This window comes from Epinephelus moara, chromosome 24, assembly GCF_006386435.1.
Source record: "Epinephelus moara isolate mb chromosome 24, YSFRI_EMoa_1.0, whole genome shotgun sequence".
Lineage (NCBI taxonomy): Eukaryota > Metazoa > Chordata > Actinopteri > Perciformes > Serranidae > Epinephelus > Epinephelus moara.
In genome coordinates this window covers 29175241-29201013 of record NC_065529.1, presented here as the reverse complement: position 1 = coordinate 29201013, position 25773 = coordinate 29175241, and the positions used below count along the sequence as shown (strand labels likewise).

Below are 25773 nucleotides of genomic sequence, written 5' to 3'. Positions count from 1 at the left end.
TTTGTTACCCACTGGGCAGTTCAGTTTTAAATGAGCATAGTTGAAAATGGTTTGAATTATAACGTTCACTTTCTGCATGTTTTGAATCATATTCACTGATTCTTTTTGCAGATGAACTGCTGAACAATAACTACCGATCACGATATCACTGAGCAATTAGACCCAGAAGGAAGCACTCTGGTGTGTTTGTTGCTCTGTGTCCCACATACAGCAGATGATATCACTGCATCAGTTCATTATCTTCAGCCAAATGAGGCATCAGCACTGAACGCAGCTGTTGTCTATCTTCACCGCCACGCAGACCATTTCTGTGTGTTTATCGCCATGTGTGTACACGTTCCACATGGGGCATGTAATGTATGTACAGTACGACATATAACAATAGACGGAGTGACGACACGCAAACAGATGTGTGTGATTACATGTAACATTAGCTGAAACAATTATAGCAGCTCATGTTTGGTGTGAGCACAGTGCACCTCTGCGGAACAGACTGCTGAGTCCGCTTGAAGTGCTGCCAGGGGCAAGAACGCCCTCCCCTTCAAACTGACGTAGAAACTCACAGTGGGAGGAAGAATGCAAATTTTCTCCTTTCACAACCTCAGGAGATGGAAGAAATGACCTGTTACAGGCTGCACTGCTGATAAGGCATATCTGCCGTGTGCAGTGTCAGGCCAGCTGCTTCGCAGGTTACAGGTTCGGGTGTGAAAAAAAGCTCTGGCTCAGGATTGATGGTACACGAGCTAACATAGGGGAAAGGGAAAGCAGGCAGGATTGTGTAGACAAAGAAAGATTAAGCATGAAGGGGCAACAATATTTGTTCAACTCACAGTGTAGAGCTCATTGGTGACTTTCACCAACTCCTCGTGCATCTGCACCCCGATGTCTTTGCTCTGTAAAAGAGAAAAAAAACAGGTGACGGTTTCATAGGCACATTTGAAGGACAAATGAAGGCAGGTATTCACACATCTAAGACTGAGAACTGGGTTATCTAATAGAATTGCCTCCCTACAAGTGAAAAACTTGAAGGCCGTGTGCCAGATATATTTTGTTTGTAAAGGATGTCAGCACGCATTGAAATGCTGTCATTACTCTGCACCAGAAAAGATCTAATACAATGCCCAAAGTGCACACACAGACAAAAATAGAACAGTGCAGTAACTGCAGAACATTTCCCAAGGAGTTGTGTCACAGTTTCAGCTCAGTTACAGGGGCTAAGAGTCTATGATGAATTGGACATGTCCCATGACAGGGCTTATAGCCCAAGAGGAGGAATGGGGCCAGCAGAGAGTGACTCTGGAAATCCTGTTGAGGGGATATGGAGCGACGCTTAGCCCAATCAATCCTGTTTTTGCCACCTCTCAGGGACCACTTGTCAAAACAGCAACCTTTGCATTTTTTTCCCCCTCACACGTGACAAGAATTAAATTTCAGCACATTCAGTATATTTAAACTTTGACTTAACAAACGGCAGAGTTGATTCATTCCCTTCCTCCTCGCATGTGTAATTCATTAGCAGTGAGACTGCACTGCAGCTGAACCAGGATGCTACAGCATAACAGGATTATTGTTTTGGAGAAGTTTGTCACAATTTGAGCTAACTTCTTGCAGAGGGAGACAGTTTTTTTCTTTCTGCAGGCAGCTATTAGTACTTCTCCTTATGCTGGCTGCAAGCCATCCTAGTCTCATCAAGGCTCCCATCGTGACAGTGCAGAGCCCCCTAGAGGGCATAAATTACAGTAGACTTCTGCTGCTGTCAAACGATACTGATCTAAGATACCCAAGGCGGAGTGTTCATCACCGCCCCTGAACCACAGGCTCTCTGGTACTCTCACGCGTACCATACATTAAGCATATGCCATATTAAATGCAAGAGTAAAACCAACAACAAGAATTCTAGACCAATACATTCCTTGACGTTATAAATTGGAATAAAAGAAACAAGTTGCATATAATTCTCTCTCTGCAGGTTACTGACTGAGTCCTAGTTAATGTGAATTTGCTGTGAAATGGAATGAATGGGAGTACAGGCGCCAAGAGTGATGAGGTGTAAAGAGCATCAAAAAAAGGTTAGTGATCTAAATAGGGAGCAAACTGAGCATGATATTGAGAATGACATATTCATGATGAATGAGGCGAGGGTTAAAAAGAGAAACAGAATCGCTCACAATTGCCAGGGACCTACTGTACGGCTAAAATGTTCCAATTTTAGGTGGGAAAAACCTCAGTGACAGGTGTGAATAGTCAACCTGATGGCCATTATTTAAAACCAGGCTGTAAAATAGGTGGGCAAGCCTTGCAAACAATGTCGCATATTGTAACTGAAGTACTGATAAATCATCATTGGTCATGGCAAGAGACAGGATGTCAATGGCTCATCATTAATCAATTGTCACTGTCGAGAATATTTTTGAACGGTTACGCATGTCGGTCTATAGGTTATTTTGCTACTCTTCAGTTTACTTCACTCTGCACCACCCACATCTGGTGGGAGACAGACAGCTGGCTAGCCGTGCTCCAATGTAGAAACATATGCTGCTTTCAAATGGGGTTGTGTTTACGGAGCTCTAACAGTGACAGTATTTTTTTGGCATTAAAAAAGGAAATATTGACACTGGAAAAATCCCCTGACAAAATAAAACACAGACATTAAAAAATATTTTTATTTTATTTCGGTATGTTTTGCATTCTGATGTGTTTTTCAATGACAATCTTCAGTTTTTCATTTTTTTCAGTTTCAACTTTCTGTCACTGTTTTGGCGTGGAGGGGAGGAGTTTGAGGGGAGGGGCAAAGATAACCGTTTTATATTTAGCCTATACTTAAACTGATGCTAAAGAGAGAGACACAAAGAAAATCTGTAGGTTGTCACTTAAAAACACATAAAAATTAAAAAAATATAATAATATCATGTGTTTTATTTTTCATTTGCTCTTTTTCAATGCCACAGTTTCCTTTATTTAATGTCAAATTTTACTTCTGATGCCAAATAATTCTGTCACTGTTCTAGCTCCACATGTTTTTAATGTGTTCATGAGAAGACTTCATATGAACGCCCCCATGTTGTGGTATTTAGGACCTCGCAGTTGGAAGTTTTCTGTGAACACGAGCCCATGTTAACAATGTTAAAAAACAGTGCCCACTGCCCATCCTTTGGTCTCGACCAGTTAGCTAACATTAGCCTTGGCCACGTTGCACTACACACCAGCCGAGTCAGTTAGGAGCTAGTTAGTAGCACCACCACGTATTCGGCAGTTAGCACTAGTAATGTCGTCCCGACCCAACAGTGTTGCTGCGGAAACATTATGTCCACCCTCTGGTTTCCCCTCAGGTAGCCCCAGTGAGTATACAGATCAACTTTGAGCTGCAAAACTCCTTTAGCATTGTAAACAACTGTTAGCTCTGTTAGCACCGTTAGCACCAATAGTGGTGCTAACATAGTTAACCATGCTTAAGGGGTTTTGTGGCTTAAAATGAAGCTACTTACTCACCAGAGCTACCTGGGGTAGCCACCATGTTTCTGCAGCAACATCGTCCGGCCACTGGGATGGTGTTACCACTGGTAAGCGCAAATGAGCGGTGCCACTAGCTAGCTAGCTTCCACCCAACCAAGTGCAGAGTGGGCAAGGCTAACATTAGCCAGCCAGTGGAGACCAGAGGGTGGGCAGTGGGCACTACGTTTTAGCATTGTTAACGTGGCTAGCCAGAAACAAACTTAAAAGTAAGACATTTAGCCTACATCACAAAACATTAATATTTCCCTACCTCTTAATCAAATCAAACTATGTTTATTAAAATAGCCTGGCATACGGGTACAATTACAAAAATAAATGTTAGAACAAAACAAGATCATATATACACAAAAGTAAAACAAAATTAAACTAAGTATCTAGGCTAATACAAACATAAAATATTATAAAATACTAAAAAAGAGCAACCAAAAGCCATTGAAATATATGCATCTTAAGATTTGTCTTAGAAGTGTAAATGGAGGGGAACATTAGAGCTAATGGATTACATGGACTCTAAATGGATAGCACTTTGAAATGCGCTGCTAAAGTTCACTGAGTCAATGGAGCACCAGACTAAAATGAAAGGCCTCTTGTATGTCATGGTATTTTGCTATCAAAGGCAAAATTAACCAAAGCTGACATCCGGTGATACAGTAAAACTAATCACAAGTCAGAACCGTCTGTGTTCTCTGCCATATGAGAAACATGTGAAATACACTGTATGTCCTGATATATTTTAACATATTTTTACATATTTTCGTTGGTGTGGCGTCAAGTTCCCAGCTGTGGGCATCAGTCATGCAATTTGAGCAGATAAGTGCTGTGACTGTGTGCGTTAGTAACGGTCAGGGTTACATGCCCCCATCCGTTTAATTCACAGTCTGACCTTTTTGAAGAGTCTGATGACATCCTCGCCCACGTGTGCCAGACGGACAATGACGTTGTTGTTGTAGATGTCGCTGAGAGTGGCGTGGTCTCTGCTCTCCCGCCTGGTCTGATCCAAGACCAAATACCAGCAGTTCACAGTGGACAGGAGATTCTGGTCCTTTCTGAAAGAAGCCAAGGAAAGACTTTACGAGGATGAAAATATAGGTCCGCTTCAGTAAACAATTTCTACAAAGCTGCCCAATGTAGACTAATACAACTGCAATATTCAGTCACACTGTGTATTTCCCATAAGTAAGAAAAAAGGGGTTATTGTCCTAACATAAAACAGGAAAAAATCTTTCTTACAGACCACACAGATCTTACATCTGATCCATTGGTACCAGCTCTAAGGCTTTACATATCACAGATCAAGGGGTCACTGCACATGTAGCGAGGAATCAACTATAAAGGAGGCAGCTGTACACGCACACGCACATACAGGAAGACACACACAGAAGGCATACCGACTGCACTCGCCTGCTTGCTCAAGGGAGCATGTGAGTTCAATTATCCTCACACCAAAGAGTTTGTTTGTCTTCATCTTTTGTCTTTGGAGAGATTTTAACTGCTTTTCTGACCTCCAACAATCGTGACTACAATATGAAAATGCTGCATCATACGTTTCATGAACAGCCTGCTTAAGAGCTGTGTGTAAAACCCTTCTGTCGCTGGCTGATAGCTGACCTATGCTGGGATCCAATCCAGATAAATCCAACTCTGTTTTTTTTCTTTAATGACTGGCGAGAGGAGAAGAATGAAGTTAAGATGAATGACTTTAACACTTTGCATGCCTTTGTTGATAGGGAAGAGGACATTCAAAATTCAGTTCACACACCGAAAGTCATTTCGGCTGATTTGCACCCACGGAGCCTTTTATCATATCACACAAGCAGTCAGTAGCTACAGAAAGAGTAATGAACAGTTTGAGTTTGTAGAGCAAAGTCGCCACAATTATCTCTTTAATTGAGTTCATTTTCTAAAAAAAAATATATATATTCTCTAACTTGTCATACTGAATACCATTATGCTGCTTGTGACTTGTGCACTTGCTTGAGGCTGCCAGCTCCTACTTATGTTGGCAAGAAACCAATGCACACACACTGACTGAGCTCCATCAGCATCACCATCCTAACCATCCTAAACCTCTGTAGCCAACTCCAGGAAGGTGTGCTTGAGCAAAGATGAGTGATATAGTGATGCAATGATTCTGATGTGGCCTATTGATTTCCATGAATGGTTAGTGGGATGCCTAAATTTCTACTTCACTAGCTATTAGAGATGTGCCATACTGAAAGCTGCCTTTTCCAAGAGCTCATTCCAGCACTGTCAGACGCAGTGGTACTGGTTGCAGAGTGCTGCAGGTTTAGGTGCCCCAAGCCAGAAACACCAAGACCAAATATACCAATATAGCATGAATTACACAGTGAAGATAGAGGCTGCAGAAGATTCAGAAATGGACAGACATGATCAATGGATCCTTGAATAAGTAATACAAATTTTAAGATGAACTCATTCTTTCTGGTTCCTACCCAGTACACAGTCAAAGCGGTCATACAGAAATTGATAAACAATCTAACTGAATAATCTGGCATCTACTCGGGGTGTAAGAAAAACAGGGACTGTAATAAATACAAAAGCAGATTGCACTGTTCCAACGGCATAAAAAGATGTTTACTTACTTACTTTTTATGCAATCAGAACAGTGTGGTCTCCATATGGTGGTGTGTTATTTATAATATGACAGTTTTTCTAAAATTAGATTCTTTAAAAATCACAATACAATGAAATATATTGAATTATTACCCCTGTAACATGATACATATCGCATTGCAAGATTCTTGCCAATACATAACTCTAGCCTACACAGTAAAAACATTACACAAACAGCTCTTTTTAATACCATAGAGTTCTGCTTTTCACATGGCCTATCACAACACTTTTCACATCTGAGTTAAGGGAGCTTTTTCTTGCACCAGAAATGTTCTATCCATCCATTTTCATCCACTTATCAAGGGCCGGGTCGCGGGGGCAACAAGCCAAGCAAAGCACCCCAGACGTCCCTCTCTCCAGCAAAGATTTCCAGTTTCTCCTGGGGGACCCCAAGGCCAGATGAGATCTGCAATCCCTCCAGTGTGCTCTGTGTCTGCCCCAGGGGCCTTCTACTAGTTGGACATGCCCGGAACACCTCCAACAGGAGGCGCCCAGGAGGCATCCTGATCAGATGCCCCAACCACCTCAACTGACCCCTTTCAACCCAAAAGAGCAGCGGCTCTACTCTGAGCTTCCTTCGGATGTCAGAGCTCCTTACCCTATCTCTAAGGCTGAGCCCAGCCATCTCTCGAAGGAAACTCATTTCGGCCGCATTTATCTGCGATCTCATTCTTTCGGTCACCACCCAGAGCTCATGACCATAGGTGAGGGTTGGGACATAGATGAACCAGTAAATCGAATCCAACAAACGTTGCACCAAACTGCCGTTCCATCTCACACTCCATTCTACCCTCACTCGTGAACAAGACCCTGAGTAACTTGAACTCCCTCGCTCAAGGCAGCAACTCTCTCCAAACCCATAGGAGGCAATCCATGGGTTTCCAGCAGACAACCATGATCTCAGATTTGGAGGTGCTGACCCTCGTCCCGACCGCTTCACACTCGGCTGCAAACCAAAAATGTATATTTTGCATAACTATATCAGACATCCCTCCGTTGATCCAAGTAACTGCATATCATTTATTACTATTTTCAGACATGGAGAACCTCAAAGTGAAATTCAGGGTCTGCATCTGCTGGTCAAATAATACACTATCATTGCATCTGTGTCTATAAATACATGCTGACTTAAAGTTGCATGGTAGTAATATGCAACTTTATATGCTAGTAAAGACATACTATTGACAATATGACTCCTCTTCGAAAGTAGATCCTGCAGTATCAAATGTCGTCTAGAAACCAACACCTAATAAATTATTCCAAATGATTTGTTGGTCTCTCTACAGATCATGTGATGAAAAACTGATCCACAGTAATATCTTAGACTATAGCTTGAGTCAGAAATGCAGCAGTTATTTTTGACTCTAATCTCAGTTTTGAAGATCATATTTCAAGAGCAGTCACGACTTGTTTTCTGTCAGCCACTTCAAAACTTTGATCATTTTATCCTTGGACAGTTTTTTCATGCTTTCATTTTTCCTTTTTTGAAGTGAATGACTGTTTCCCTGTCTCGGTGAAGCTCACTCTGATCTTCAGCTAATGCTAGTTTTTCTGCTCCTCCGTGTATCCAAAGCAATGCTGTAATGTATTCAGAAAATAGCCTTTATACCAATGTAATATAATGTGTCAGAAGTCAAAACCACATTCAGGTATGAGTCATTTTTACGTGTACGTTATCCGTCTTTGTTCCAGGTCTGAATGTCACATCTGTGATACATATAGTCAGAAATTTCTGCTGGCTTTTGATGCTTAGTGTCGACGCTCTACTTCAGTTATGACTCTATTCTTCTGTCTGGATCAATAATGTTAAGAAAGCAGCACAATCTTACTACAACAGAACAGCAATCTGAAAAGTTCTGTGTCGACGGCGAGTTAAAAGAGTTGCACTCGTGATGCTAAAGGTAATCCAGAGTGCCGGGCATCAGCATCTTTGTTCCTTTCATCCTTTAACACTTTGATAAAAAACATGAACAAGTTATCCCTATAGGCCCTTCTTTCAAGCTCAGCAGGTGTTTGATCCTGTACTGTACATGGGATGCCAGGAACCTGACTGCAAATCTTTGGCTGTTGGCTGCTCTTGAATAAGGATGAGACTGTAGTATTCAGGACACAAAGCAGTTGATGCACAGCTGCTCAGGGAAGATGACGGGAGAAGTTTTTCTCACCCAACAACTCACAAAAAGGACAATAAAACCTGTTACACGGCAAGGTCTCTGCATCATAGAGTAGCACCAGCCAGCTGAATTACAGCGACCTGACAATGCAAACACACACTGTGTCTATTAACTATTGTAAAACACACTGAATATAAATTGCCTTTTCAAAAAAGCAGCATAGAGTTATCTTATAATCACATTTTTGCCGCAGCCACTCTATTGAAGATGTTGAAATTGTTACTTGACAATCTCCCGCCAGCCGCTTTATTAGACATGACATCAGAAATATGAACAGATCCAGTATAAGACAGAAGGGCACTGAGGTTCTGCTGTTAAAAAAAAAAAAAAGTAAATTAAACGACAGAGAGAGAGAGAGCGTGCAGAGAGAGAAGGCCGTGTGGGATTATTAATGATAGAGCCTTAGTCGGCCCATTGTAGTCTGTGAGTGTGAATCTAGCCTATGACAGACAGATACAATGATGACCATTTAATGTGACGGGGGGGAGAATCTGGGACAGCAGGGTGTACAGAGAAGTCATGCAATGTGAGTCTCTTGCAGGGGTCTCCCTCTGAGGGAATGCTCCATTTATCAATGTCCCAGTGACGGGAGCTCTCCGCCACGATTACGCTTTGCGTCCAATTGGCCGGAGAGACTGAAAGAGAGACGGAGAGACCTCTCCTAAATAAACCAACGTGTTTGTTACGCATGACCGAGACAGCCAGGTCACATGAAAGGATGTGCGACCGCCTACAAATCAATTATACCATCTTCACTGTAGTGCTTTGTAAGGGAAGTTCAATTTCCTGCGCTGCTCTTCCAATACTGCTATGCTGAGCATTAGAGAAGAAGCAGAGTCTTCTAACAGATTTTAATTTGACTAATTAAACTCAACTCAATGTCCATTTATTAGCCTTTCAGGAGCTTTTTAACTGCATTTGGCAACCTTAATTGGTCCGTTTCCAAGGTGAGGAGCAGATTTTTTATGCCTAAAATTTTCATTGAACGCACTCTAATTTATTCATATTAATTCCGATCATTCACTTCCTCATATTCATGACCACTGATTCAAATCAGGCACATGGCCGTCGGCAGCCTGTACAGTTAGAATATGATCTGAAAGTCACAGCGAGCCGCAGGCTGGTCAGAGCATCCAAGCAGCGGTTCCTCAACATGCTGTAGGGTATGTTTGTTTCATGACCGCACATCTCCCTTACACAAACATTTAAAACAAGTTAAGTCAATCTGAGTAAAATAACCCAGATTGCTGCTTTCTTCAGTCCTAACCGAGGCTCTAATTTGTTTTCTGTGGCCATTGAGAAAATATGAGTATTTGGGTTGCAGTCTAGCGTGAAGTTGTTTGAGAATGGAAATGAAATGACAGCCACATAGAAAGGAAGGGGGGGTTGGGGTGGGGGGGGGGGGCAGGATAAAGAGTCTGACCTAGTTGGGAGGAACACAGCAGCCCGAGGCCACAAGCTTCCATGGCCCTGGCTTCATTTCAGGTCATTTCTTCTGCTTTTATCCCTCCTCTCCTTTTTGTTGCTTATCCTTCCTCTGCCTCCCCCCTTTCTTTTCTTTTTTTTTTTTCCATCTCTCTGTGCCGTGCCAGTGATCAGAACGAAATATGTTAATAGTTGTTTATCGGTCAAACACATTCAACGCAGACGTTGCAGAGCTTAGCAGACAGACAGTGGCGAGACTCACTTGAAGTGATGGTGCTCTCTGGAGGTGCGGATCTTGGCAGAGTAGCGCTCGGCCAGTTTGTCAAGGCCTCTGGAGTACTCAAGCTGGAGCTCGGCCTTTCGACGGAAGAACTCCTGCAGGTCCTGCAGCAGCTGCAGCCGGGACTCAGACTGCTGCTCGAGACAACGGAACTGCTCTACCAGCTGGTTACGGATCTCTGCATATCAAAAAGGGAGAGAGAGACCACCTTCAGAATAAATAGAGCCTCTCTGGGGGAGAGGGGGCTTACATGCTGGGCCTCACTTCTGCCTGCCAAACAGTGTTGCAGGTCAGCATTTACCCCACAATTCTTCAGCAGAGGATTTAGCAAATACACATATGTGAGGAAACAGTCGAGCACAAGCACTGATAAAACAACAAAGTCATCATAATTTGATAAAACTGGATGTCAAAGAGCATTTGTCCACTGTGTGTATGTGTGTGTGTGTGTGTGTGTGTGTGTGTGTGTGTGTGTGTAGTGGGCGGGAGGAAGGGAGTGTGGGGGTGTCTAAATGCTGGGGTAGCACACGTGCATATGAGATGCATGTCTGATGATTGCAGCAGACAGCACGGAAAATATAAAATAGGTCAGCTTCTCAAAATGCATTGTGCTGAGCGAGCCTTCAGAGAAGTTTGTCTTGAAAAAACAAATTGCGGGCATTCTTTCGATTACAAGATTGCTGTGGTTTTCTGCTTATGAGGTTTGGAAAACTCACTGCTCCTATTCATAGTCTGAGAATGAGGAGAAATTAAGTTTTGGACTAAATTTTGAAAATATGGTTGATATAGCATTAACAAATGGTAAAACAGTTTTCAAAATGAAAAGCTTAGGGGAAATACAGTATTTCCTGTTTACTCAGAGGGCTATATGTTGAGGTCTAGCTTTATCCTGTGCTAGCTTGTGTGTTAAGAGTATCATTAATCCAACTAGGTTTTTTCACAAGGACCAGGAGTAAATATCCATCTAGGTTTTCCCTGCTGGGCAGCTTGCACTGGTAGCTGGATGTTCCCATACACCTCTGGGATTTCAGGTGATGAAAACGTCCACTGAAGTAATAACATCACTTTTACAGTCTTGCATTAACACTGAAAAGGAACACAAATAACATTTTATTTCATCCATATACTGTTTATTGCAAGGCTGCCATAAATCCAGGGGCTAAGTGGCTGCTGAATGTTTGGCTGCAGACCATAAATCGTGTCAGAGCCGAGGGCTGAGTGATGTGTTTGACATCACCACCGGGATATTGCTGAGCGTATTTTCCAAAATCTCTCTATATGTCACAATATTTCACATGTACAATAAAAATCTGAAAACATTTAACCAAACAGATGCTGAAAGCAATAATCTGGTTGTGTAGAGTTCAGTTGATTTCCGTTTTTTCTGGTTATTCCAGTCCGGTCTGGTGTGCAAGCTTAGACCGATTTGCAAACCAGCTGAACTGGCATTTGTCACCATGACACTTCCAGGCAAATTTTAAAAGTAGCTTACATCAGTAACCTATGCTGAAGGTGTCATAGTGCTAAATTCAACATGTATTACATTGGTAATAAGTGAAATGACAACATGATTAACAGAATACTGAGTTCATAAACAGACTAATGGAGCCACTTGTGTCTGACAGGCTGTGAGCCGAGCACAGCAACATGAAGGAGACGAAATTTCAGTAAGGGTAGAAGGGGGAAAGTAACCTGGAAATCCAGATGCCCCGCCCCCAGCAAATTCAAATTTGCTCTGCACGGGAATCTGGCCCCGACGAGCAGAGCCTGCTGAATCGCCAATCGGACCAATCAGCTCAGTCTATCTGACAGAGGCGGGCTCTGGGCGGGCGTAACATGATGACAACAATGCTGCGCCATAGGAGTCAAAAAGTAAACAGCCAAGATGGCAGCTGCCGAAGGACCGCATCCATTCAATTTAGCTTTGGAAGAAATGCTAAGCCAACTACACTTATCTTTTTCCTTGAGAGAGGAACAGAAGACTGCCCTAGAAGCCTTCGCTTACAGGAAGGACGTTTTTGCTGTTTTGCCGACGGGATACGGCAAAAGCATAATATATTAATATTCGGCAAACCAATGGGGCTTAGTGTAATGAATACATCACCTTGTTTTTTGCTCTGATTGGCTATCATGCTATCCAATTGCGTGCGGCGGCATTTAATATGCCTCAGTTAGTGCCGCCCCTTGGGTAGGAAGGCTGTATCGGTGAGGGCCAGACTCAAAATCTTTCTAAACTTGAGTCTAGATTTACAGGCTAGGGGGAAAGCGCAGTGCACATTGTGTTTGTTTACTAGAAAGTTGATGTGTTTTTTGGGTGACAAGAGGTGACGTGGCAAAGTTAGGCTCTCAAGAAAACTAAAACTGCTCCAATATGGCAACATTTTGGATTTAAAGCCAATGAAAGAGATGTCCTAACTGGCTGGGAGCAACAGCGTGCTACACAATTATCAACAAGATACCTCCTTATTTTACTGTCATAGTGTCATTGCACAAGTTGACCCATTACTGCATGTTTGAGTCAAGCTAACTGATTCTCAATATAACTCATGACACAATGGTGGGGCAGTGTTTGATTCTAATCCGATATTTAAGAGTTCTTCTCAACTGTACGAGAACCACATATTCAACCACATATTCACTCACATATCCATACAAAGAGCAACCGCATACAAGTTTTCAGGGGCCAACCCACCATCTTATCCAGTACAGTACGACCTTGAGCACTCAGCTAATATCTATGTGGTTTGTTTTCACAACGTAATAGAAGAGCATATTTAATGTAGACGGAGAGCTCCGATGTTGCGTGATGTATCGCAATAATCAGATGCACGTGTGTTGTTAGAACAAGAGATCATATGTCCCACTCGCAAGCGGCTGCAAAGGCAAGTGCGACTTGATCTAGTGGTAAAATTTGGTATACTGGTGTGTATACTGATGTTTGGCTTAATATCAAACCATTTTGAAAACTTTTTACACTGGTCCAACCCTACTGCTGTAGCCTACAGCACAGAAGGCCAAACTCTTCATCGGTATAAACAAAAACTATCATTAGCCTAATTTTGTTCAATCGTCAGTCTGGACGACAGATATTTGTAGAGCAACAACACCATAAGACAATATCATCAGGGCATAATTTTGAGCTCACATCTGTGGATTATAATACACACCTACACACACACATACACACACACACAGGGTGAATAAACAGCTCCACACTCTTCAAGACAATATGAAGCAGCTGAGCAACATTGAGATGGCTGATGATTCCATTATGACAGACTGTTTCAACCACGCACATGATTGCACACTGAAAGAAACTCTGTAGAAAATTTATCAATGGAAAAGATGGCCCAGCAGAAGAGAGGCCCTTTTGTTCACTTCTAAATGATTTTCTGTATCTACAAGAAAGGAATTCAAACATGTCTCCCACCCCAGACCGTCTGCGAGTGCGTGAGCGAAAATGTGAATGAAAGCGCGAGAGCGACAACGACAGAGTAAATATGTAGTCCCTTGCTGTTTGGAGATGTACCCCTCATGGTCCCCATAGTTGCCCTGTTGCCTGGTTACATGCCTCTGGAGGCATCTCAATGAGAGCAGGCCAGTTCCCTGTTCTGACAGTCGCAGCAGTCAGTCTGTTTAGCATAATGGCCAAGGACAAGGGCAACTTTCTCTGCTTTGAAATACTCAATAAACAGCCTGTGCTGATGAACGAGGCAGCAATCAAGTTCAAAATAGCAAGAAATGTCACTGCAATGTACTCCTGTGCTAAAATAGACCACTGAACAACGCAATTTGTTGGCCTGTGTGACTTTAATCATCCTTAATCATACAGCGACAGTATAAAAGAACGAGCGGACAATGTAATCTAAATCTAAATTGATTTAACTGCATAATTTTATCAGCAAGACATCAAATAGACTCATGATATTTGCATTCGCTCTCCGGCGAGCATGTTATTTTTAGAACTTAAACTGTTACTAGGGACTGTGCAACACTGCACTACATCCGATGAATGATTCAAGCCTTTGCAGAGTAATGCATAATTACGAGGAAGCTGGCAAGGAGCTCAAGTGAATAATATACGGAGAAGTAAGCCTCAAAAGATAAACGCAGACTCCTCTCCATCTTTTCATTGATGACACAATAGTGCAGATGTCCTCAAATGAAATACATTTGCCACATATGCTGCACCGGGTTCTCTTCCTGGGAACAGTGTGCAGCCAAAATGAATCAAATGTTCCACACCCAAAGGCTTGTGGAAATTTTGCTAATAGGACATTATCCATTTGTGATGTTTATTTTTCTCCTACCCCATATGGTTAACATCCTGGTATGTTTTGGTGACTTTAACAAGTATTTTGAGCATAAATTAATTGCTTCCAGAAACCTGAGGGTATCATTGAAACAGCAGAAGAAAATGAAGAAAATACCCACTCCAGCTGCAGTGGAATACTGATGCACAACAGTTCAGAATATTTTGCCAGCATTAACGTGTTCAAGTTTTTTAAAGGGACACTACACCCCAAAATCAAAAATACATGTTTCCCCTCTTACCTGTTGTGCTATCAATCTAAATCAGTGGTTCCCAATTGGTCCAACCACTGGGTACAGATTTCTCTTTAGTCATTAGCTTGAAGTCCACACAGTTTAATAAATTCAGCATCATGGTTGCATTTGGCCATGTCATCTAGCTAATTTGCTGTCTCTGTCAAGTAGCTTATTTTGAAGCAGCACTTCAAAATAAAAGGTCTGTGTTGGAAATTTACTGCACTTAAAAATAAAGTATGTTTTTTACAAATTTGACACATTTGTGAGTCACTATGGATACGTGCCCCACTTTTGGACCGTGACCCACCAGTCAGGAAACACTGATCTAGATTGTTTTGGTGTGAGTTGCTGAGTGTTGGAAATATCGGCCATAGAGATGTCTGCCTTCTATCCAATATAATGGAACTAGATGACACGAGGCTTGTGGTGCTGACAGCACCAAAAAATTACATTTGGTAACTCAACAGCAATGTCTCTTTCCAAAAATCATGACCCGATTACTCAACACAATCCACAGACTTTGATGTGATTAGGGCTATAGCTGACTCAGATTGATGCCAGTCGAATCGGATTTAGCTGGTCATTAAAAATATTCTGCTCTTCATTCCCTTTTTTCTATATAGAGTTTGAGAGTTTAAACACAGTTCAGCGTCCCGCTGTTCAGGATGACAGTGATATTCACGTAATATGGTAAAAAAAAAGCCAAATTAGCTGTCCAAGCTAATTCATGCTAACTACGCTAATGGATCGGGTATTTGGAACAACATTTTATCAATTCAACAGAACGTTTTGTATCCTGAAAGAAATGCTTTAAAAATAAAATGGACTCCTGGCATGGTGGGGGTCCGGCACGATAGAAGTACTCCAACAGTGATAAAAACAAAAAAAGAGCATACGAAACCACATTCTCACACTGCCAAAATAAACCTTACTGAGCTGTGCTACACAACAACTATTAAAAAGAACATAAATAAGATAAAAAATGAATCAACATAAAGTGATGAAGAACAACTCTAGCAGGCTGCCGCCCAAGATGGCGCCGGAAACGGAAGTGGTTTTTGCTGACATTAGACATCAAACAACAGCGAGAAACTGTATCATATCAGTTTGATGTGAGCTCTAAATTTTTATTTTTTTTTTTAAAGATATTTTTTGGGCATTTTTAAGCCTTTAATTGATAGGACAGACAAGTGTGAAAGGGGGAGAGAGAGAGGGAGTGACATGCAGCAAAGGGCCACAGGCTGGATTCGAACCCGGGCCGCTGCGGCAACAGCCTTATACATGGGGCGCCTGCTCTACCACCAAGCCACCGACGCCCCGTGAGCTCTAAATTTAACACCTCTAAATAGAAGGCACAGGTTAACGTTATCGCGGAGCCTGACTGGGCAAAGCCTATCCTCGTCCGGACAGCCGAGTCCGTCTCGCTTAGATTTACCTGGGTGTGGGTTCACAACTGCCTGTACCGAAGAGCAGCGTGAAAGCAAGGAGCAGTCACTCTGCAGCTAAATCTGGGGACTGAAACATCCCCAAATGTACACTGCATAATGACTGACAAAAAATAAAAATAAAACAACTGTTCAACTTGAAGGATGTCAGTCGACTGAGGAGTCTCTGACTGATGATTTGAATCCTTGACTTTCAGGGGACAGCCCTAGTTATTAGCAGTTTTATGTAGAGACTATTTTCTTATTACCAAACTACACTCGCTAACTTTATCATGTGCTCATGGATGAGAGGCTCATGCTCGTGACAGTGTGAGATGTAAACATTAATGGCGTCCTCCTCAGCTGAGCTGTAATGTTAGCTAATTCAGCTAGGTGAGCTAGCAAGAGTTCAGGCTTCCTTCTTTGCTGTGATACGGTTTACAGGTGTTGACCGTTAGAAAGAAAATAGTTCCTACTTGAAACTGCTGACAGAAAGATCTGTTGTCTTGAGTAAGCAGAAAATTTCTGGAAAGAGACCACAACCCGAGTGCCATCTAGTTTCATTATATTAGAGAGGAAGCAGACATCTCTACAGCCGATATCTTCAACACTCTGCAACTCACACCAAAAACAATCTTGACTGATAAACAGTACTACATGTACGAGTGAACATATGTATTTTTGATTTTGGGATGAACTGTCTCTTTAAATACATGAAACTAAAATAAAGCCACCTAAACACAGAATGTCCCTGAACTCATACATCATTCACATCACCCACACGGTTTAGTCACATCTGAAGGTTTATGCCAAAGAAAAGGAAAGTACCTGTGTATGAGGCCTTGACCTCTTGTGTTACCCCGCACATCAAAAACGACAAATTACGTCAAGCCACCAAGCTCAAACACGGCAACATGCCTGTAGAGGCTACATGCTTGGATCTCTGACAGATAATGTAACAAAACAGGGGGACAGTATTGGTCACTGCTGCCTCGCAGGGTTGCCAGTTAGGCTGCTGTAACCACTGCAACAGAGAGCACCAAATATCACATAGTGAGGAGTCCTTGTCACCACAGTAGCTCAAATTAGCCTAGCACAGCTATTGCAATGGCCTGCAGCAGTCTCCGGGGCTGTGTCTGCAGTTAGCCATGCGTGGCTAGTCACATGTGGCCTAACCCAGACTGACACGTTGACATAATTTGGTACAAATCAAGGCTGTGTTCTGTGAACACTTGTCTTCTGAGTGCAGTAATGGCTATGGTATGCATTTACAGTCTATGTGCTTGAGTTCACATTTCTTTCTCTCTCTCTCTCTTTCTCTCTCCTTCTCCAAATATCTCTAACAAGGAAAGGCATCACTATTTGTGCAACCACAGGCCAGGAAAATTCAGCGTGCAGTGAGCAGAATTCAAAGCGGTTCTCTCTTTAAATCTTATATCGCTCAACTGTGGGTATGTACCTGTCATCACAGCAACAATGTTACCAAGACATGTTTCCAAGACACTGGAGACAAAGATATTGTTTCACTGTTGTAACTCAACCCTGACATTTCGAGACAGTATCAGTCTAAGCATTCTTTCATTATGATGAATACACACAGAGGGCTGTGTCTACATGCTCCGCGTGGAATGCATCCCCACAGTGAATATGGTGGCAGTGGGAGTGACATGCTACTTGTGACGGTCTGATTGTCACCAAGCCAGTGTCAGCAAATTAAATCTGTACAACAAAAATACTACAAATGTTACAACCAATACAGGTTTTCTTTTTCAGTTTGTATTTATATTTATAATGATTTAGGGGCAGATATCCATGTAAAGTCAACATTACACAACTTCTGTGTTGTTGCATGTCCCCTTAGCAACAGCAACTCTTTCAATAAACGGTTTACAACACACCCTATTACAGCAATTTGTGCATAAGAGTAAAATGACTCGGCTCCCAACAGATCAAATGGCATTAAAGATGATGTCGCCTACGGCTATAAATACAGTATGATGCGTGATGAAGGGTATCCCCTCATTTCCTTGTGTTTTGGTTTCAGGATCTTCAGGAAGATTTGAGATACCTCGGGCTGGTCAACTACACTCCTTAGAAGCACAAATATTAGTTTAACCCCACTGTAAAAAAAAAATGTATTAAGTGCTATCCAAGAAGAGAAATCTTGTTTTGGTCAAAACCAAGCAAAACCTGTTTTCAGCTGTTGATGACTAAATGATGACTTTGCATTACACGGCAGTATCACCTATCCGTGAGTGGCTGTTCAGTCATCAATGAATCAGGGATGATAAGTGACAATGATCGCAAATACAGGCCCAGACCTGTGAAGCTCAGAAAACACACCAGGACACCAACAACCATTGTTCGAATGTGACGGAGCCCCTGCTGTTTGCAGAAATGTAGCATGATGAAAACTACCGCAAAGTGCATTAGGTTTGTGCCCGATTGAACCGCTGTGCAGTCAGCAACTCAGCATTATTGGAGGCTAGTGTCAGTGTCAGAGTAAAGCCCCCACAGCTCCAAACTGATCTAAGCCCAGTTTGCAAATGAGCTTAAGATGTCAGCTTAAAAGCTTTTCCTGAAACTGAGACGAGAGACGGAGCTGTGATGGCTCTCTCACAGCCACAAAGCTGGTGTGGGGAGAGTGAGAGTGAGTGTGTGAAAGCGTGAGGGAGTGAAGGAGTCAAACAAATAAATAGACAAAGAGAATGACAGGAAGAAAGTAGACCACACCTCTGTCTGCAAAATACTCATCATACTCTTCATTCCAGACACATGCTGACAAGGTCCGGTCATTTACATTCTATATACAGTAGGTACAACACCGGTAAGGTCTAAATAAAGACTGTAAAAAGGAAGCTATACTGCGATTAAATATTTACACATATTTGCACCAATATTCTAACAACTTCATGAACTTCAATACTGCCCTTCAGTGGCATCACGAACTTCTATGTGCTGTCATGGATTCGCATTATATTCAAACTAGTTTTTGCTGGACTGAGACACTCATTCAATTTAAATAAAATATATTTAACATATTTTTTCTTGTTAATTTCCTATAATATAAAATCAATCAAAAAATAATCATTTAGGCCATAAATTAAATGGAATGTACATGTTAATAACCCCTAACTTAAAAAAAGAAAAAAAAGGAAAAATATCCATGGCATAAAGTTTCCATTGTCTTAGTGTGTTATGCCGTAAACACACCTAACTGAGGCGAAGTGCAGCTTGCCTCAATGATTAAATTTTTCTGCTGCCGGGAGGTGTGGCTTTTTGTTTCAGGCAGGAGGAAATTGTTCGTTACATAGGTCAATATGTCACAGGCATGGATGTATAATAATTACTTGATACCGAACGCCAAGATGGCGCCTATTCAGTCCAGTAGAACTGCTTGCCTGACATATGCCAAAAAAAGTTTCTAGCTACCGGGTTTAAGTCTACGGTATGCATCCCACTGAGCGTGGGCATTGGTGTTCCCGCTCAACTCATAGACGTTACATTGTGGATTTTTACATCCCTTTTCTTGGCTCAAGGAAAGATTTACAAATATCAAACCTCCGAGGATCAAATATTCAAAATAGAAAGATTCATAATTGACCTTGTTCACAGTTTGAGGTGTCTTGTCAATAGTTTTACAGACATTTCTTTTACAAATGTAGTCTACAGGGTAAATGCCTTTTGGGCTGCAGGGGATTTTTTTCGCTGCAATACTGCGAGTGGCCACTGGAGAAGCCAATGTTGAAGTGCCAAAAACTGCAGTTCATCAACTGGCCACTTGGGGCTGGTAGCAAAACAGATTAATTGCCCATAGACTCCCATGTTAAAATGCCCAACTTTACAGCTAAAATAAACACGTTTACAGCCTAGGCCCTAATGTTGCAAGCATTCTCTGGCCACAATTTGCTGCTAAAAGTTAAACTATCCCCACTTTTTATTTGAGCTGCACAGAATTTAACAGCCGCAGCTCGGAGTGGCCGCCGCAGTTTGCCGTAGCAATTGCATGGCAGCTCGATGCAGGTCGCACTTCGCCACTTCTTATTGAGTTTTCGGCATTAGATGAGATGATTTATAGCATTCTCTACACTGCCTGTATGTTCAACATGACAGATGCTACAACAAGCAGCATGTTAGCTTAGCTTAGCATAAAGACTAGAAACAGCTAGCCTGGCTCGGTCTAAAGACACCAAACTTGCCAACCAGCACATCTGCAGCTTAGTCTGTACAAAAATAAGTGGAGAAACAAGTTTACTGTGTACTCAACGGTTTCTTCTTGACTTCAGAAAGTCACTGCACCCAGCCTAGAAACAGGCTAGCTGTTTTGGCCTGCATTCAGTCTTATGCTAAGCAAAGCTAACTGACTGCTAACTGTAGCTTCATATTTAGAGGACAGAGAGCAGAGCTGATCCTCTTATCTAGCTTTTTTTGTTTTGTTGTGAAAAGGAAGTAGCTTTAGTGTATGAATTGTGCTTTATACACAAATTTGCTCCTGCCTTTAAGTGTCTGCAAGACAGCGAAAAGGCGTACAAGGTCAAACTACTCCTTCAACTGAAGTAAAATTGTCTATTTACAGAAAAAGGTCAAACTTAAAATGCAGTTTCCACCTTTTGAGGTCCTGTATGATCTACATTTCAGCTGTAGCCTAGCATGTGAGCTACATGTCCACATGGCATGCAATCAATACAAACTATACTAACTCCCCTACAGTATATGGACCGCACCTGGACTGTGGACCACACTGACGGACACCTTGAGATGACACTAAAGCACTAGGCTAAAGCACGGTGGAAGTTTCAATTGGTGTTTCTCTGCCAAAGTCCACTTTGGTGTTTGGATGTTTTAGAGGAGCGGTTCCCAACTGGTTGGTCGTGGCCCAAAAGTGGGTGGTGGGTCCATTTTAAATGGATCCCCAGGTGACTTGCAAACTTGTCAAGTTTGTAAAAAACACCATTTATTTTGAGGTACGGTAAATTTTCAGCACAGAGCTTTCACTTTAAAGTGCCATTTCCTGTTGTGGATTGAGCAACTAACGGATACCTACTTAACAGAGACAGCAAACTAGGTTGAAGACATGGCCAAACGCAAGTAGGATGCTGACTGTATGAAACCCTGTGGACTTTGAACTAATGACCAAGGAGAAATCTGGACCCCGTGGCTGGACCAGTTGGGGGCCACTGTTTTAGAGTACTGTGGTCATGTTGGGTGATTTTGAAGCAAAGGTCTGAACTGAGGCTGTTAAAGCATCCTGCAACTATATACTTAATAGGGATGATCTTAGTTGGCCTATACGTAAACGATTAGTTCATTACAGACAAATATGACTACAGTCCATGAAACCTATGCATAGCAGCGTTATCCTTGTTTAAAATGGTAACTCATTCTAAAAGAAAGCCAACGCTCTATCTGTCTCTGTGAATAAACCCGGATACAAAACACAACTGTGAAAGGGCGATGCACAGAAGTGTCAAAGTTCACACTGTCTGAAGTTGTGGCTACCTAAAAGGCTGAGAAGACAACCCGTCTATATACATCCTGCACGGTCTGTTCCAATACAGTGTCAGTGTTCCTCGCTCTTTTCTCTCTCTCTGGGTGGTTCATCCAGTCACATATTTAGCGGTAGACAGTGAAATCCTTTCATGGTTCATAATTCATACAGACAGCATACATTATTTATGGACTTTCTGAACTGTTTGCTGTGTGATCTTTTCGAGCATTTCCCTCTCCCTCCTGACACTATAGGCTACACTCTGTCCTGGGGTGTCAGGAAAATGCTCCCTGTATTGTCTCTTTAAATGACATACCACAATCATAGTCTTTTTAATGTATATTTCAAGCTTTATTTCTTAGGAGAAGTTGTAAAAAGGTACCCAGATGTCTCCAAGTATTCTGCATGAGTAACCTGAGGTGCATGACCTCCAGTCTCCTGGAAAGATTCTCCAAGGTGAATTGGTACATTCCCTTGTTGGGTGTGCAGCATCAGAGCAGACTCACACATATACCAGCATGCACTTTGAAACAAATCAAGCCTCAGTGGGTTACATGGCCACACATGCAGGGCTTGGCATGTTAATGAACACACATCTTCAGCACAGAGAAACCGGTTCAGCCAAGTTACATCTGATTCATTGTATGTCTGGATTCAAGTGATAGCCTTATCCCAAATGGGCATGAATCTATGAAATCCAAAAGAGATATGATTAAGAGAAAAATAAATGGCTGTCATCCATAACTATGCAATGTGTCCCGCCCCACAGCACCACTGCACACACACTGAGAGCCATATAAAGCTTGTGGTAAAGTTACGCAATAGTGCCTTGACACACAGAATAACAATAAGATCAGGCCTGCACGGTACCGACCTTTCACTTGGGTCTCATACTCGGCAATAATCTCTTTGTCCTTCTTGACTTTCGCATGAGATGACATTTTGGGAGAACGGCTTGTGCAATCCTCGGGCAGGAATCAGCGTCTCGGTTGCCACAATGCAGCGATTTGCCCGTCTGCAGTCCTCTCCGGATAGTTGAGCAACAATCAGATGCGAATCATCCCCCGCTTGACACAACTTCGGAGATTAAACGCACTTGAGGCTGCTGTGCGATGTTGCTGCGTTCAAGGCGACGTCTGAACCTAAAAGTGCATACTGATCCACTCCGTCCCTGACCACTCCTCTTCTTCTTCAGCTGCACTCTTCACTGAATCGGGAAACAATTCACGTTTGATGTACATTTCATTAAAAAGCCTGGAGTGCGCTCTGGGAGGAAGAGCTACGGCAGCCTGGGCGATAATAGCACACAGCTCCTTCTGCAAAACAACTGTCCAGTCTGCCTTTTTTTTCTCTCCTCTCCCTCTCTCTGCAAGTTCAATGCTGCTGCAGAAAAGGCTGAATGGATGTGAAAGTCAATCTGAGACTCCTCCCCCAACCCCCTCCCTTCTTCACCACTTTCTTCCTCATGGATGAGTGAGCTGATATGCAAACCTTTGCCAATTACATTTCATATATGTTGGTGAGTCCACAGCTGAAGACATATATAAATAGATGATGCTGATAAGGATGTGGTATCTCTGTTTCCATGACATCAGCTGTGACATGAAGCTGACTGCAGAGCAATTTCAGCCATTTTTTTTTTTAAATTCAAATTCAAATGTTTGGCTATATATTATTATTAATATGAATCCTCAGCACAGTTTGGTGACATTGAACATAACACTGACATCATCATATTCCAATGCAAATAAAAAGACTTTTTTTAATTTTTATTTTATTTTTGAAGACATACTCATTTGTTACTCAGCATTTAAGTCCTGTAAAACTTCAATTAGTAGCCCAGGCTATTATTTGCTTCAATCACTGAAGTCAACAGGCCTATATTTGGGACAGGCCGTAATTCCTTTCACACAAAACTGTTGCTCAGCAAAGATGGGAAATACAATGAAACTGTATTATTAGACCAGAATCAATATTACTTGTTTAAAAATTAGGCTTCAGATAATATATGAATTATGAATCATTTATTTTATCTAGCTCCGACACAGGATTACGGCACCCGGCATACCGACACAACACCAATTTACCCTGTTAAAACAATACTCACAACTTGGATTAATTGTTATGAAAAACCCTTTTGAGCTGAGGACCCTTATGGACTAAAGGAATATGAATAACTTGCAGGGTAATCAAGGAACGGACACATAATTTGAGGTAGCCAACAGCCCAGTTTTATACATCCAAAGAACTTCTATAGAAAAAAATGAACTGCTGGCAACCAGACCAGGCCTCTAATTGAGACAGGTGTTTAATTGTTAAATGTGTAGCCACATCAGGCTAGTAAAAGATCTTTCTCTCATATAAGTAACTAATGAATGGGACCTATAGGTACTTGAAGACTATGCAGGAGCAGTTCAGTCTCAGAATGTGTTACAACTGGTCACAAAATGTCAGGCATTCATGATTATTTTCTCAGGTAATTGATTATTAGTTTTTTGTGTTTTGTTTTTCATAAAATATCATAAAGTAGTGAAAATTCTGTTACAATAATACACTGAATGTTTAGTCATTTTCCCCAAAGGCCCAAATCTTTAAGGTTTTTGAAATACTTCTAACTTTGTGTAATTTCTTTAATTTTTTCTTTATTCTTTAAAAAAATATTTATTTATCTCGTTAATTTTTTTCTTAATTTTTATTCATTTATTTTTCTGTCTCCCTTGTTCCCAATTTAAGTTTGTTTAATCTTTTTGCACCTGTAACTCTTCCCCTCTTGCCTGTTCCTCGTCCTTCTAACTCATTCCCCCTTTTTAATACCTCATCAGCTTCATCAACACACACACACACACACACACACACACACACACCAACAAACACACAAAATGGCACTCAATACCATCAACGTACATTATATCAATGTGTCTTTGTTTGTCTTTTGTGTTATTTGCCATTATACACCTGTCTTGTCTCCCACGTAGTGTTGTCCCTGTCATGTCTGTCACTTGTTTTGTACCCGCATCACCCAATGAAAGAAAAAAAAACTTTGTGTAATTTCTCCTCAGTCTCTCCAGAGATACCACAAATCAATGGAACAAAAGTTCTCTATTAGTTATACTTTTTATGCCAAATTCCTACTCTGTGTTATGTAACTTAAGACTGCTACATCAGACAATTTTTGCTTGTTTTCAGGTGGCAGGATTATTATCCTTTCCTCAGGAAGTATCATGTTTTTCCCAAATGATGTACAGATTTTTTGGCAAACTATGATCCCAGATGGCTTGAAAAAATAGCGCTGCTGTAAGTATGAAGGAGGGGAATCTCCCTGAGGAGCGTGCCTCCAGACGCCCCTGCAGCCCAAGATTACATTTTCAGAAGTCTTGCTTTGGCTGACCAACAGTCTAAAAACAAAAAATACTCAGTTTGCTACCATGAACGACAAAGAAAAGCATATTCACCTTTGATAAACTGGACTCAGCAAAAGTTTGGCCTTGATTCTTATCAAGATAGCTGCAGATTAGCTTGTGATCGGTCTAATTCAGGGGTTGGCAACCTTTAATATCAAAAGAGCTATTTTTGACCTAAAATAATACTTAAAAAATCTGTCTGGAGCCAGAGAACATATTTGAAGCCTATAATGAAGGGAAACACAGCCTACTGAGTCTACATTACTGATAAGTCTAAATGAGTATCCATTAATATGTGTTACTACAAGATGGCTACTCTGCAGTGGGCTGTTTAAGATTATTTGAAACTTTAACTCCACAGAGTTGGCAGTGAAAGCAAATGAAGCTGTCCACACACCATTAAATTCTCTCTTCTCCTCTGAGACTTTTACTTTTTTTGGATTTGGAAACCATGGCTGGTCTATCTAGGGGGATTTGAGACTAGCCAATGCTCTTGAGGTTTGGCAAAGTTTGGAGGAAAAGGCATCAGTCTGTAGATGTTAGAGCACATTTTGGTAGCTGAATTTTTTGGTGCATAGGTGCATAATTTCTTTAGGGCCTACAACATGCATGTGGGTCCAGAGCCTCAGGTTGCCTACCCCTGGTCTAACTGATTATTCTACTACTCGTATCTCTGGATAAAACATCGACCAACAACCACTAAAGATCTGCAATTCTGCCTGATGTCTTCAGTTTCATATGACTCCCACACAATCACCAAAATATCCAGATTAAACAGGAAATTCAAATGTCAAGAAACAACAAAAAACAATTTTGTCCTTTGAAAATAGCAGAAATTGAGTCATGGATTCCTCTTGGGTTTGAACAAGACAACTATCTGACATCA

The 25773-nt window shown here is 41.7% G+C and overlaps 1 protein-coding gene across 2 annotated transcripts in view; it reads right to left on the bottom strand.

Moving 5' to 3' along the window:
* LOC126385901 (SLIT-ROBO Rho GTPase-activating protein 3-like) overlaps positions 1 to 22887 on the bottom strand; it is a 50173-nt gene extending 27286 nt beyond the window's left edge. For both annotated transcript variants that reach the window (XM_050037934.1, XM_050037935.1), the window contains exons 1-4: positions 22361 to 22887; positions 10009 to 10204; positions 4397 to 4559; positions 831 to 893 (exon numbers count right to left, since the gene is read on the bottom strand). In XM_050037934.1, the coding sequence (XP_049893891.1) occupies positions 831 to 893; positions 4397 to 4559; positions 10009 to 10204; positions 22361 to 22427 (489 nt within the window). In that variant the 5' untranslated portion in view covers positions 22428 to 22887. The remainder of the gene's footprint in view (positions 1 to 830; positions 894 to 4396; positions 4560 to 10008; positions 10205 to 22360) is intronic.
* Between the last annotated feature and the right edge of the window lie 2886 nt (positions 22888 to 25773).